We start from the raw sequence: 13,060 nt of genomic DNA on the forward strand, positions 1-13,060 counted from the left end.
TGGAGCAATTTGTTGAGTGAAGACTGGCAGGGGAAACGGAAGTACTCGGAGAAAATCTGCCCCAGCGCCACTTTGTCCACCACAAATTCCACTTGACCAGACCCAGGATCGAACCCGGGCTGCTGTGGTGGGAAGCCAGCGACTAACCGCTTGAGCTATGGTGCGGCCCAAAAATATACACAGTTTTGAGCTTCCTTACAATTATGACAAACCTTGTCTGCTTACAGTGGTGTGATGTACTGACAGCTTATGCCCTACAGACAACAGTGAAAGACATTGCTGTCCATGACAAAACATTTGTCCAGTACCGTACTCTGCAGGAAGTGTTCCCCCTCAAGTCGGTGTGCTTCATGCTGGGACATCCTCATTATGGAGCCATGGGAGAGGCAAGTTCCTGTTTGTGAGATTTGAGGCTCTCAACGATATTGACAATGAAGGGTACAATCTTCTGGGATGTGATATCATTTATTGTGGTAGAAGTTTACCATAATATTGGATGGAAATCAGTTAACTTTTGACAGATTACAAAGCATCACATCCCAGAAGATAATACTCATAAAGTTCCTATTTGTATAGAGGTTTTGTCTAAATAGGACATTGTCTCTCTCAATATGTGTGCATGTTTAGTCTCTTAGACTATCAAAATTGGTTTCGAAGAAAATTATTACTTACTTATTCCTTGGCTTTGTGGTCTCTACGAATTATGACCTTCTTTATGTTACATGCCCATTTGTCTCTGTTATTTGTTTTTTGAACCCACGTCTTCATCATGAGCTGTTGTGAATCATTGTCTACATCTTCCAGCCATCTCAGTCTGACCCCACTTCCTTGTATCTCCAGGCTCCTGGAAATTTTGTGTGATTTTATTTTTGGTTCATATAAGGCAAACATAGCTATTCGTTTACATGAAACTCAAGTGAGACATCAGTTTTCTTCTATACTGACTCCTCGTAAAAAAAAGTTAAATTTGAAATATTTTCAGTATGGTGAATATTTAATGCAATGCAAGGTGAAGTAGCTTCTATCTATACAATATTATCTTTGCATTTCAACACGATGTTTGTCTACTCTATCTTCTTCCTTAACTGTCTTGTTCTGCTTATTTATTCATTTATTCTGCAAGGTACTTACCTTTAAATTCTCTGTAGATATATATATGTATGTATGACAAATAAACATCAAAACAAATATAAACAATGTCAGTTGGAAAATATGTTCTTATAGGGGTTTTGCAATGCTCATTATCTAGTTATAACGTTATAAGATCAGTACAGAATGTAGGTTTCAAGAAACCCTTCTTCCAAATTAACCCTGTGGGGGTTTTGTCGTTACTCCAATGACAACCCACTTCTTCGGAAAGTTTGTAGGTCCTGAAAAGGACCGTTGACTGCTGGGATGTTTGGCCGGTGAAGTAGCGCTACGTACGCCAGTAGAAAGAGATGTTGGTTGTGGTGTGTTGACTAATGTTGCGGCAGCTGAGTGAGTTGACTGGCCGCAGCACGGCAGTTGCCAGGAGTTGCCTGGTTGTTTTAAGACGTCTGCTTGCGGAGCACGGTCGCAGGAGTGGAGAGGCGGTAGCTACGCCAGTTGCCCAGTGAGTGGGGCATGACCGCCGGCGAATTGAGGTGGCCAATTTGCCCGGTGAGTCAGGTGTGACCGCCGGACACCCGAGGTAGCCGTGCCTGACACAGCGAAGTGCCGATGCCTCCTAATACCGAGCGCTGACAAAGTGTGCTGGCTGGCTGACTGATGTTGACTGAATGCATCTCAGTGCGTTTCAGTGGTGCTGGGTTGGAGCTGCTCCTTTTTATACAAAGCGTGGTGGAGGAGTTAAAATTTGCTGGGCGCTGATTGGCTAGCGCATGTACTGACTAGCCAGTGAGTACTGTATAAATACAAATGTTGGATGCAATTTGATTGGTTAGCGTGCGTGATGGTGAAAAGTGAGCTGAATAGTGAGCGTTGTAGAAATNAAAAATTTGCTGGGCGCTGATTGGCTAGCGCATGTACTGACTAGCCGGTGAGTACTGTATAAATACGAACGTTGGATGCAATTTGATTGGTTAGCGCGCGTGATGGTGAAAAGTGAGCTGAATAGTGAGCGTTGTAGAAATGCGTGGATAATATGTGGGATGTTCCCACAACCTTTTTCAAGAAAATTGTAACAGATGGATGGCAAATCCACCTGCCAGCAAAAACAGTAGCATCTCCAACCAGTGCATGCAGTGCTCTACCACCACACTGTGTTACCATAACATCATGCACCATCATGACAATTTAATTGTATAGAGACATTAATGAAAATTATGACTACAGATGAACAGTTTTTTGGGGGTTTTGTGAGGGGTGAGGTAAGTTTTAGAGCTGCAGGGAATTGGTATACCTCAATCAGTAGAGTGATGGGCTGTGGGCAGGATGACCAGGGTTCCATTCCTGGCAGGGGTAAGATTTTTCTCTTCTCTGTACCATCCAAACTGGATCTGGGGCCCACCCAGCCTCCTGTCCAGTGGGTATAGGTGCCTCTTTCCCTGGGGTAAAGCGGCCAGAGCGTGAAGCTGACCACTCACCTCCATCTAGTGATGGGGTCAAGAATGGTGGGGCAATACCTCCACTTCCCCATATGTTTCCATGTCATAGTGCTTAATTAGTTAAGCACAAGGACAACTTTGCCCCTTTTTTACCTTTACCTTCAGTGCTTCAGTCACATGTGAGGAAATAAGAATGGTACTGCAATTTCTTGTTAGGAAAACTTTGTGTGAAGAAACTGTTTGGATCTTAGGGAAGAGGTTGTGGAGATGTGAACGTGATTGAGGTGTGTGAGGTTTGAACCAATTCATTCATTCTCATCCTGAGTCCTTGTCCTCCATTCTGTATATCATGGACCATTTTACTTTGCAACTTAACTCATCTACCTTAAAGACGAAGGCAGCAAGTTCCTCCAAAACATGGGTGCCTATTAACCAAACAAAATGGTGTCACATTCCACAAGACAGGAATCTCGATTAAAAGGTAAGGTAAATGTATCCCTGTAACAAGCCATGGAGACCCATAGGATTGTGAGAGATCGAGGCTCCCACATTTTCTAGACCGTCGCTTCACAGATGGCAGTGAGGTTGTCAGCCTTACGCACTGGCCACCCTTTACCCCCATGAAGATTCCTGGTACTCATTTCTGTTAGAGGATGAGTCAACCCCAGAGCCATAGTGTGGCTGGAAGGATTAGGCCAATTGAAAAATCCACCTCATCGGGATTTGATCCTGTGACCTTCTGGCTTGTAGCATAGTGCCTCAACCAACTATGCTACTGTGTGCCACTAGAATCTGGATTAACCTAACTTATGCGATTAAATATGATTTGGGCTCCATGAAGTTTTCAAGTGCAAATAGCTTGACTGCTTAGGGAACAAGTATACTGGGTAATCAATCTTATTGAACATATTAAAAGTTAAAATATATGAAATTGTAATTTCACTTGTATCATATACTCGTAGTTCTCAATCTCATTCTTTTATTCTGATGAAGTTGCAAGTGTTCAGAAATAAAGCATGAAAGAGAAACTTTGGTTGAGGCCTGCCTTCATTGCCTGTAGAATTGCCATGTTTTCATTGTTGGTGTCTTTATTGTGGTTGTAGGTGGTCGATGGCAGTACATCAGTAAAGAGTGGACGAGTAAAAGTGAGTATGTCAGTAACTACAGAGCCAAACCTGGACAGTGTACGCAGAAAGTATCATGATAGTAACATCCATTACATGCCTGGTAAGTCAGTGTAAAGAGTTTATAGCATAATTTTGCTTAATTTTTTGATGTTTCCACCAGGCTGGGATGTTGCATGACAAAGTCTTCCTTGTTTTTTTTTTCCCCTCCCATAATTCTCTCACTTAGTTCTTAATGTACCCAGTGGTATTCTATTTCAACTACATATCATTGAATTTGTAACAAATCATTGAGGAGAATACTACAGAAAAGCTTCAGAACATCCGAGACAAGTGTATACATTAGCACTGTGGCAGGCAATTTCAGGTCAGCTTCATGCAGACCATTTGCACATGGAGGGTATTGTTCACTTTTTGTTAGACTTGCAGGCATGTTAGGTTTTAGAGGAAACTGCGGTGCATGGGATATTTTAAAGTGAGGAACTCCATCACTATCAGTTAAAGGTAACGTCAGAACTTTTGATAGTAAGTGAGAGAAGTAGTAATGGAAACACTGCAAATGTTTCCGGCAGTGCGGTGAACAAATAGTATCATAGTCCAAGGTGATGGATTTCTTCTGTCGTCATTCTAAATATAAGACTGGTATGACTGTGAGCCATACTTGTGAGCTTGTTATCGCATTATGATTTTGTTTGCAGGAAATATGGCAGCCCAACGTCTGGGAGTGTCATCACATTTAGTGTCCCGGGTCACGGGTACCATCTACATTGTTTCAGGAGACAAGAATGCTGTTACGGAATCAGGTAACAAGGTCAATGTGGGGCTGAACCTCAAGTTCAACAAACATAATGAAGAGGTGAGTTGTTAATGGGATCACAGACTGATTATGTAGTAGTTATAATAGTATCCTTATTTAACCTTTTCATTGCACACTACCAAAGTAGTGTTGCTCTATAACTTTTATTATCAACTGATATTAGCATCCTTATCTGCTCTGGCACCAGCAGATGAAGTATCAAGCAGAGTCACCTGCAGTAGAACCGATAGTTGACTAGATGGTGCATTAGGTATGAAAAATAATTAACAATTCAGCCACACAAAATTCACTTATATAGAATCTTTCCTCTGAGCACAAACTTCTTTGTTTTTGCTATGGTGGGAGTGTGGTTTTTTGACAAACTGACTGGTGGGCACATTGTGTGTGAAATTTTGAGAATGATTGCTATACAAATCATCCTACAAAACTGTGAAACTATACAATAATCAAGCACTAGGTCCTGGCATGACACATAAAAAATATGTATAATAGTTAATGGTGTGTTACTTGAGTTTAAAGTTTCGTCTGATTTGATGCTTGCTTTGTTTCTTGTCTCTCAGATACCAGGGTATACACGAAAGGAGGGAACGGTGTGGCAGTACTCATACAAAGCAGTTAATCTTGTGCAGAACTACATGCTGCAATTTCCTGAGCTCTTTGACTACTTGGCCAAACATACTGGGAATGATATATTTTATGAGTCAGATGTTTTCCCAACTGCAAATAAAAAAGGGTTAGTAATATATTTATGCAATTTTTGTGTGTTTTTTGCACTAAATACAGACAGTTAGCACATAATATTGACTGTGTACATCCTTTCACCTGCATGTTCCATCCGTGAAACTACTGATTAAATGAAATTTGATACTGGGGGTGTCTTCAAGAAAAGTTGAAGAGTTCTGTCTTATGGGATACAACACCTTGTTCTCCATTGAAAGTGAACTGACATTTCAGAGAACATATCTCCATTTTAAGGGTCAAAGAATAAGTCAAGCAAGAAACCAGCATGAAGCAGGCAGCAAGCAGAACTCCTCTCTTCCTAATTATATCTGTCCTCCTCAGCAGATCATTGTCCTCTTCCTCTGAGTGTTATGTCAAATTTACCCAGTGCTGTGGGATCTAGTTGGAGCACGTCATTTCCAGTTCATCTTGTTTTGGTGTGAATCTGCCTGGCTCCTGCTTGCTACAAATGTGGAGAGTGACAATGGGTATTCTTTGTTGTTTGTTTAGAGTGAACCACTTAACAGCCATCACTGAATGGCTGAAGAAACAGCCATACACTAAGGTGGAACGACATGTTTGTGGTTCAAAAATTCTGGAGGCGGAGTTAGTGCAAGCAGTTGAAAAGGAAGTAGACGACTTCCTGCAGCATGGATGTCGTGGCAAGACTGTCATCATGCAAGTGAAGCCACACCTCCTGTACAGGGTATGCATATACATTCACAAATGCCCAGTTATCACTTCTCTTACAAGTAAACAACTCTTAACTCATTTTGAAAGGTTTTTTAATTTAAATTTTCTTCCCCTTGGTCACAATAGCTGGAAGCATGCGGTAGCGTAGTTGGTTGAGGCACTATGCTGGAAGGTCATGGAATCAAATCCTGATGAGGTCGTTGGATTCTTTCAGTTTCCAGCCTCACTATGGCCCTGGGGTTGACAGAAATGAGTACCAGGAATATTCGTGGAATGTTCTTGGGCGTAAAGGGCGGCCGGCGCATAAGGCTGGCACCCCTACTGCCATCTATGAGCCTCTTGTCTAGAAAATGTGGGAGCTTCAACATCTCACAACCCTATGGGCCTCCATGGCCTGTTACAGGAATACCTTTACTACCCCCCCCCCCCAACANCCCCACAATAGCCTACCATTGGCTCCTGTTTTGAATCAGCTGAATTCATTCCACCGCTTCATACATCATTATGTAGTTAACACAGTGTGCCTCTGTTTGTTATTATGTTGTTCATTTAGGAACAATGACTGGAACTAATTTAGCTTACCAGTAGTAGTAAATACCATGGAATGTACACTTGAATCATTACTAATGTTGAGTTTACTGAAGAAATATTATTTCTACATGGCAGCATTCTTTAGTCTATTAAATTGTCTTTTGGATCTTTTCAAGTTTTCCTGGAATACACATGCAATGAAATTGTGATTTCAGAGTGTCCCTTGAGGGCTATAATGTGTAAGAGTGAAGCTATAGAAGATTGTGGAAACCATAGCTAGAAAATTGAATTGTCAAATTCTCATGATGAAATGTGAATTAGCTTTTCACTATTTTGTATGTAATATGGGTGATTAAAACCACTTCTTGTATCTAGCAAACCATCTTTTTTTGGTCTTAAAATTTTTAAATTCGCTTAGTGGGGAGTGGAGTCCAATTGGGTCCACTCGGCACGGTGGCCACTGATTGGCCTATTGTAGCCTTCCCTGGGTGATTATGATGATGGTGAATTTAGTAGAATGAATATTGGCAGGGGAAACCGAAGTACTCGGAGAAAACCCGCCTCAGCGCCACTTTTTCCACCACAAATCCCACTTGACCAGACCCGGGATTGAACCCGGGCCGCCGCGGTGGGAAGCCAGTGACTAACCGCTTGAGCTATGGCGCGGCTGTTGGTCATCCTATAACTTTCTTTACTTTTTTAATTTAATTGTAATGCCAGCCACAGTATCCTTGTTGTTTCATCTTGTTTCATGATCAGACCATATTCTCTACTGACTTGAGATATGATGTGTAATTCTGTGATAGTAATCCTTCACTTTTTCACTTTGCCAGCCTGAGCTTCAAGGGGGAAATATTCCCCCAGATCCATCAGCAAACCACCAACTGTTTGATCGCATTGTGAACGTTCGGGGGTCTTATACAGTACCACTGGGACTCAAAGGCACTATAATAGGTAAGAATGACATGAAGTAGATGTGTCCTTCAAGAGATGTGCTTTGTTTCTTAATGTCAAATCCTGGGTGTGACGTGACATCTTAAGTTCTTCTATTTTCCATGGTCTCCCTAGCTAGGGTTAGGATAAAAGAACCACATCTGTGTTTGTTTCATTGCTTGTTCAGATTACAGTTTTCTGAGATGTGATGCTGCACAGTTCTGTGTAAAGGTAGCAGTGTTCAGAAGGACATTTGTACCAGCCTGTGTTGTTTGCCTTCGCTGATCACAATCTTAATGTTATGATGAAAAAATGGAGGGAGCAGGTTCATGCAAAATGTTGGTAAGAATGTATCGGACTTGAGGGCATCACATGATATTGCTTATTCATTTGTGTTGTGTAGAAGTTGAAAGGTAAAAAGAATTCCGATCTTCATCTGTTGGCATACACTAATGGAACAGTCTGATGCAAAATTAGATTTGCTTATTGAGTTACAGTATACAATCAGTGTTAATAACCACTCAGATGCTCATCAAACGAGGACAGTTGGACCTGCCAACAGTAATTAATACTGTATAGGTTTTTGAAGCTCTTAAAAGTTCTGCAGCTGATAATAGTTCATAAAACATTTCTTCTGGTTAGAAGATGGAGGCAGGAGGTTCCTCCGAAGCATTGTACCTATGGTATCATATGTGGTCTGACAAAAAGCTCGTGAACTAATTGCGTTAAAAGTTCTATATACCTCATTGCTGAATATCACTGTGGTCACCTTTAAAGTACTCCCCTTGGAAATCTATGCACCAGTACCAGCATCTAGTCCACTTTTCAAAACAATTTTGGAACTGGTTTTATGGAATGCCCTTTGTTTACTAGCTAAAAACTCCCTCACAGACAGCGCCATGAGAGCAGATGCATTGTCATGATGCAAGATCCATGAGTTATTGTCAGAAAGTTTGGGTCGTTTCTGTCTAACTTTTTCATGCAGCCTTTTTCAGTACTTTCAAATAGTAAACTTGGTTGACTGTTTGTCCAGTTTGTACAAACTCATGGTGAACAATCACTCTAATATCAAAATATGTTAGCAACATTTTTGGACTCTTGATTTGGACTGACAGAACTTTTTTGGTCATGGAGAATTGGCAGTCTTCCATTATGCACTTTGCCGCTTCATTTCAGGGTCCATATAGATCCAAGTTTCATCACCTGCGATGACATGGCCCAAAATGTCATCTTGCCTCTCCAAAAGGTCTTGGCAAATTTTGACTCTTCTTTGCTTTTGATCTTCGGTGAGCTCCTTTGGGACCATTTTGCATACACCGTCCTCATGTCAAGATCTTTAATTAAAAATTTTTCTGTTTCTCTGTCGATGTTTGCTTGCTCTGCTGTGCTCCTGACAGTCAACCGACGATTTTCATGCACAATTTGATAAACTTTTGCAATCTTTTCTTCAGTTCTGCTTGTTGCTGGCTGTCCTGATCTCTCTTTGTCAGTGACACTTCTTTCCTCAGAAAAACATGTCACCCACTGGTGAAATGCTGTTTTCTTCATAGTATTATCCCTGTAAACTTGCACAAACACCTGTTCCACTCTTGCCAAGTTTCACAAAAAATTTAATGTTCATTTGCTGCTCTTATTCAAGTTCTGACATTCACATGATGGCATACAGAACCACACTCAGACAATAATAGATGCCAATCAGAAGGCAAGTGCCATAGATCAACAACAACACAGCTGTGAAATGCTGATATTCCAAGGTCATCAAACCATACTGAGGTTTCTGGTCAGTGCTGCCACAGTAAGCACATGGTGGTGAGTTCACGAACTTTATTGTCAGACCTTGTATGCTAGAAAACTGTAATCTTACTATCCACCACTGTGAGAAACTCAAATCTCATGTATATAATATTATTTTAGAATGGCTGTCTGTGACAAAGCAAAACTAATGGTTCTGCTTATAGTTTTCTTAATATAAATCTTATTTCCCATAATCCTGACAAAGTCTTGTATAAGAACAATTTAGTTACTTTCCATATGTGTTATTTCCCTTTCGTGTTAGTTTTTGCATTGTCTTTCCTTTCTCTTGGTCACAACTGGGATCACTAATATTGGTCTCATTCTGTCTAGGTATCCATCGCACTGAGATTGAGACAGAACTGATGTATGATGTGGTATTTGATAAGCCCTTCCCAGGTGGCCTTCCTCTCAATTGCTCAGCCAATCGTGGGTATCGGCTGTCCCGACCTGCCATATTGAATCTTTCTTATGGTCAGCGTGTAGAACAGGTGAAGACTGTGAACAAGCCCACAACTGTTGTTCAGCAAGCTGGTAAGTTCTTGCACAGTGTAGTGTAACCTAGCATAACAGAGCATTGGTAACTGTTCCTCTTGAATCATTGGTGAACCACACCACTCAGGCTTGAAGACTGTAAAACTTTTCTTATTATGTGTAATGTTCCCAGTACAGCTGTTTTTTTTTTAGAGAATCTATTGAATGCTTTTCTGGTACTTCAGATTTTTTTAGACCTTTAATTACAGTTCCTGTGGCCACAGTAACTGTTGGCATGACAAAGCATTACATATTCCACATTTGCTCAATTTCTGTGATGAAGTTTATATATCTTAATTTCCTTTCAACCACATTTTGTGTTACATTCATGTCTGCAGGTATTTCTTCATCTATCAATAGGCAGATCTTATCTTTGTCTTCGTTGCTGCTGTTGTTGCTGTTGTTTTATGATTGCCACCACGGCCACCATCTTTAGTTTTTGTCTTCTCCATCTTCTATTTATTTTTCTTCTTCCCCTCTTCTTTCCTTCACTTTCTTCTCCCATTCTTCTTCATCCTCACATTTCAATGTTCAGATTCATTGTAATGCGGAGGAACTTTACATGGTCAAAGTTTTATGCCTTTCTGTTTGTATGTTATGCAGGCAACCCTGTGGTACAGGAGAACTTCATGTACAGCCCCTGGAACCAGCCACCCCCCATAGGGGGCAACATCCCACCCCAAGGCTATTCTGCATTTGCAAGCTGGAACAACAGTCAGTCGACTCAAAACGGAAGACCTTACGTAGCGGCATCCTATGGCAGCAATATTAGTGCTGCTCCATTCTGCAGAGCCCTTAGCAGTACATATACGTCACAGCTTAGAGCCGATGGCCCTGTTCCACCTCGACCAGCCTTCTCAGTAAGTTGATATATTCATTAGTGGGTCAGTAATGATGTTAATATAAAATTCTTTATTGGGATCTGTCATAACACAACAATGAAATGGTCTAGGTCAGCATCACCTTAGCTACATATTTCGGCTTTTAAAGCCATCATCAGGCAAATACATTGATACTGCACTCACACACTGCTGAACTGCATTCCAGTATGATGGGACAGTGGAGTTACATACTTGACACATATGTTACACTGTAATAATACAAGGTATAAAAATACAATAAAATTATAAAATTATTATGAAACGAAAGTTATACAATAAAATATGGTTAAATACTATCATGTAATGTTTCATACTATGAAGTCAGTTGTTGCAATCTTGTTATATTCCAGCAGACATATAGCGGTATATTCATGACTTGTACACATATAGTTAACTGCTTGGTGCCCCATGGTATTGGTGTAGTATTATTTGGTATTAATTGTTTGGCCGGTGCTTCATTTTATGGTGTATTTTGTCCGCTCCGGTGGGAATACAGATTGCAACTACTAGACAACACTGCATCATAATCAAAAACACCAAAATCTAGATCTTCATCACTGTGAACATTTCTCTTTCATGCCAATTATTTTCTGCCTCTGAAATGTTATGTAGAATGTATTGTGAGTACAGAGGAGGTTTCATTTGACACTGAAATATTTTATCAACTTCACTGATTGCATCATCCATGAACTTAAGGAGCATTATATCTTCCATTACTCTCCTGTTTATACTTACTAATGGTGTGCTGCTTGGTCTTGCTTCAGGGTGACAGTAGACCACAACAGAATGTTACATCTTCCAGGAAAATGAGGCAACAAAACTATAGCAATCCAGGGGCCAGAATCTCTGGTTCAGCTCCCAGCAATGTCACATCCCCACTCACAGAGTTCCAAGCCATTTGGTCACACTTGCAGGTGAGCATTTTCATTTAAAACGAATGAGTGCAGTTGTCCTCAGAGTGTGATTCATGGCCTGCTGCTGCCTCGTATCGGTCTGCAGTTTGAACTGAAAATGTTGTCTTGCAAGGCTTCACATTACCAAAAATGGAAAAGACCGCAAGTGTTAAGATCCGTTTATGCTGTTAGTTGTAACTTCAAGTGTATGTGTTAGTAATGTCGCTATGTTTGAGATAAATAAAAGGTAAAGTCCTTATACTTAACTAATTAAGGTGCTACACCATGAATATATATGGGGGAATGGATGTATAGAACCATGTATTCTTGACCTCTGCACTCTTTGGAGGTGAATGGTCAATTTCATGCCCCGGCCACTTTACCCCTGGGGATAGAGCCTGTAGTACCCATTGGATGGGAGGCTGGGTGGGCCCCACAACCAGTCTTGTCAAGATGGAGAAGAGAGAACTCGTACCCTTACTGGGGCTCAAGCTCTGATCTCTCACCCATCGAGCCCATAGCCAATTGCTATACTGATTGCACTTTGTCTGCTATTTGTATTTCAGGAACAAAGTAAATTGGGAAAACAAAAGGGTTTTATGTGATATATTAGTGTAATGCTTATTGAATCTGCTTCCTACATTACCCTGAAGATGGGTGCAGTAGGTTCCTAAAAATGTTGGTACATTTCTACCTGACTACAGTGTGTCATGTTCCAGAAATCAATAATATTTTAGGAATGTGTATATTTACAGTAGCAGAAAATTCTTTATTATTTGTTCTGTGGAAGGTTATTACATTATGTCAGAAATTACCATCTGACTTTCTGAATTTGCTGAGAGAAAGAAACCTGATATTTTTTCAAGAATCTGGCAGTTTTAACCCTTTCCTTACAGAGCTTCTAGAAGGGAGAAATGCCTTCTTTGTTTCTTTGCACACTGAAAGAATTATAAATTTTTAGTTTCTATTTATTTATGGTTTATTTAAAGATGCTGGGCATGTCTTAGACTATGTAGTGTCAAATGGTAGGATAATAAGTTAATAATGAATTGGAAAGGATGTGGAAAGAAGGGGTCATAACATAATTTTTAGTGCTGTTCCTAGCGTTCTCCTGAAGGGACTGAAACCATGAGAAACTCCATCAGGGTGACCTGTCTCAGGGCTGAGATTTGAATCCAGGACCTCCAAAATATGAAGCACAGTGCTGCTCTCTTGACTGTAACATTTAGAACCAAGATAGGAACAGGATGACTGTAAGATGGCATGTAAGAATGTAGGCTTCACTGGTATTGCCAGCAGTAATGTCTGGTAAAAAGTAACATTTCTCTTTATATTTTTCAGAAAGCTTCCACATCACCACAGAAGCCTAGCCAACCGTCACCACATAAAAAGGCAGTATCAAACCCTGAGGTGAGTTTCAAGGAAGATGTGCTCATGCACACATACAATCAGCAGTGGAAACATACATATATGGCATGTCACAGATGGGTGTGTTCGTGATGTTACATTCATCTGTGTACATTATATATGCACGTAAAACATACGTGTCTTGAAAGTCTACTCATCTTGTCAACAATTTTTCAGTGGATGTTAACAGAATTTTATTTCTATCAAG

General features: G+C 40.6%; 1 protein-coding gene across 1 annotated transcript in view; it reads left to right on the forward strand.

Annotated features, from left to right (window-relative positions):
* Positions 1-13,060, forward strand: part of LOC111865115 (5'-3' exoribonuclease 1) — a 51,480-nt gene that overhangs the window by 26,432 nt on the left and 11,988 nt on the right. The window contains exons 16-25 of the mRNA XM_023852850.2: positions 228-386; positions 3,632-3,755; positions 4,351-4,508; positions 5,030-5,202; positions 5,700-5,895; positions 7,247-7,367; positions 9,471-9,671; positions 10,275-10,531; positions 11,317-11,466; positions 12,787-12,855. Coding sequence (XP_023708618.1) covers positions 228-386; positions 3,632-3,755; positions 4,351-4,508; positions 5,030-5,202; positions 5,700-5,895; positions 7,247-7,367; positions 9,471-9,671; positions 10,275-10,531; positions 11,317-11,466; positions 12,787-12,855 — 1,608 coding nt within the window. The remainder of the gene's footprint in view (positions 1-227; positions 387-3,631; positions 3,756-4,350; positions 4,509-5,029; positions 5,203-5,699; positions 5,896-7,246; positions 7,368-9,470; positions 9,672-10,274; positions 10,532-11,316; positions 11,467-12,786; positions 12,856-13,060) is intronic.

The sequence above is a fragment of the Cryptotermes secundus genome, unplaced genomic scaffold (genome assembly GCF_002891405.2).
Source record: "Cryptotermes secundus unplaced genomic scaffold, Csec_1.0 scaffold2, whole genome shotgun sequence".
Taxonomy (NCBI): domain Eukaryota; kingdom Metazoa; phylum Arthropoda; class Insecta; order Blattodea; family Kalotermitidae; genus Cryptotermes; species Cryptotermes secundus.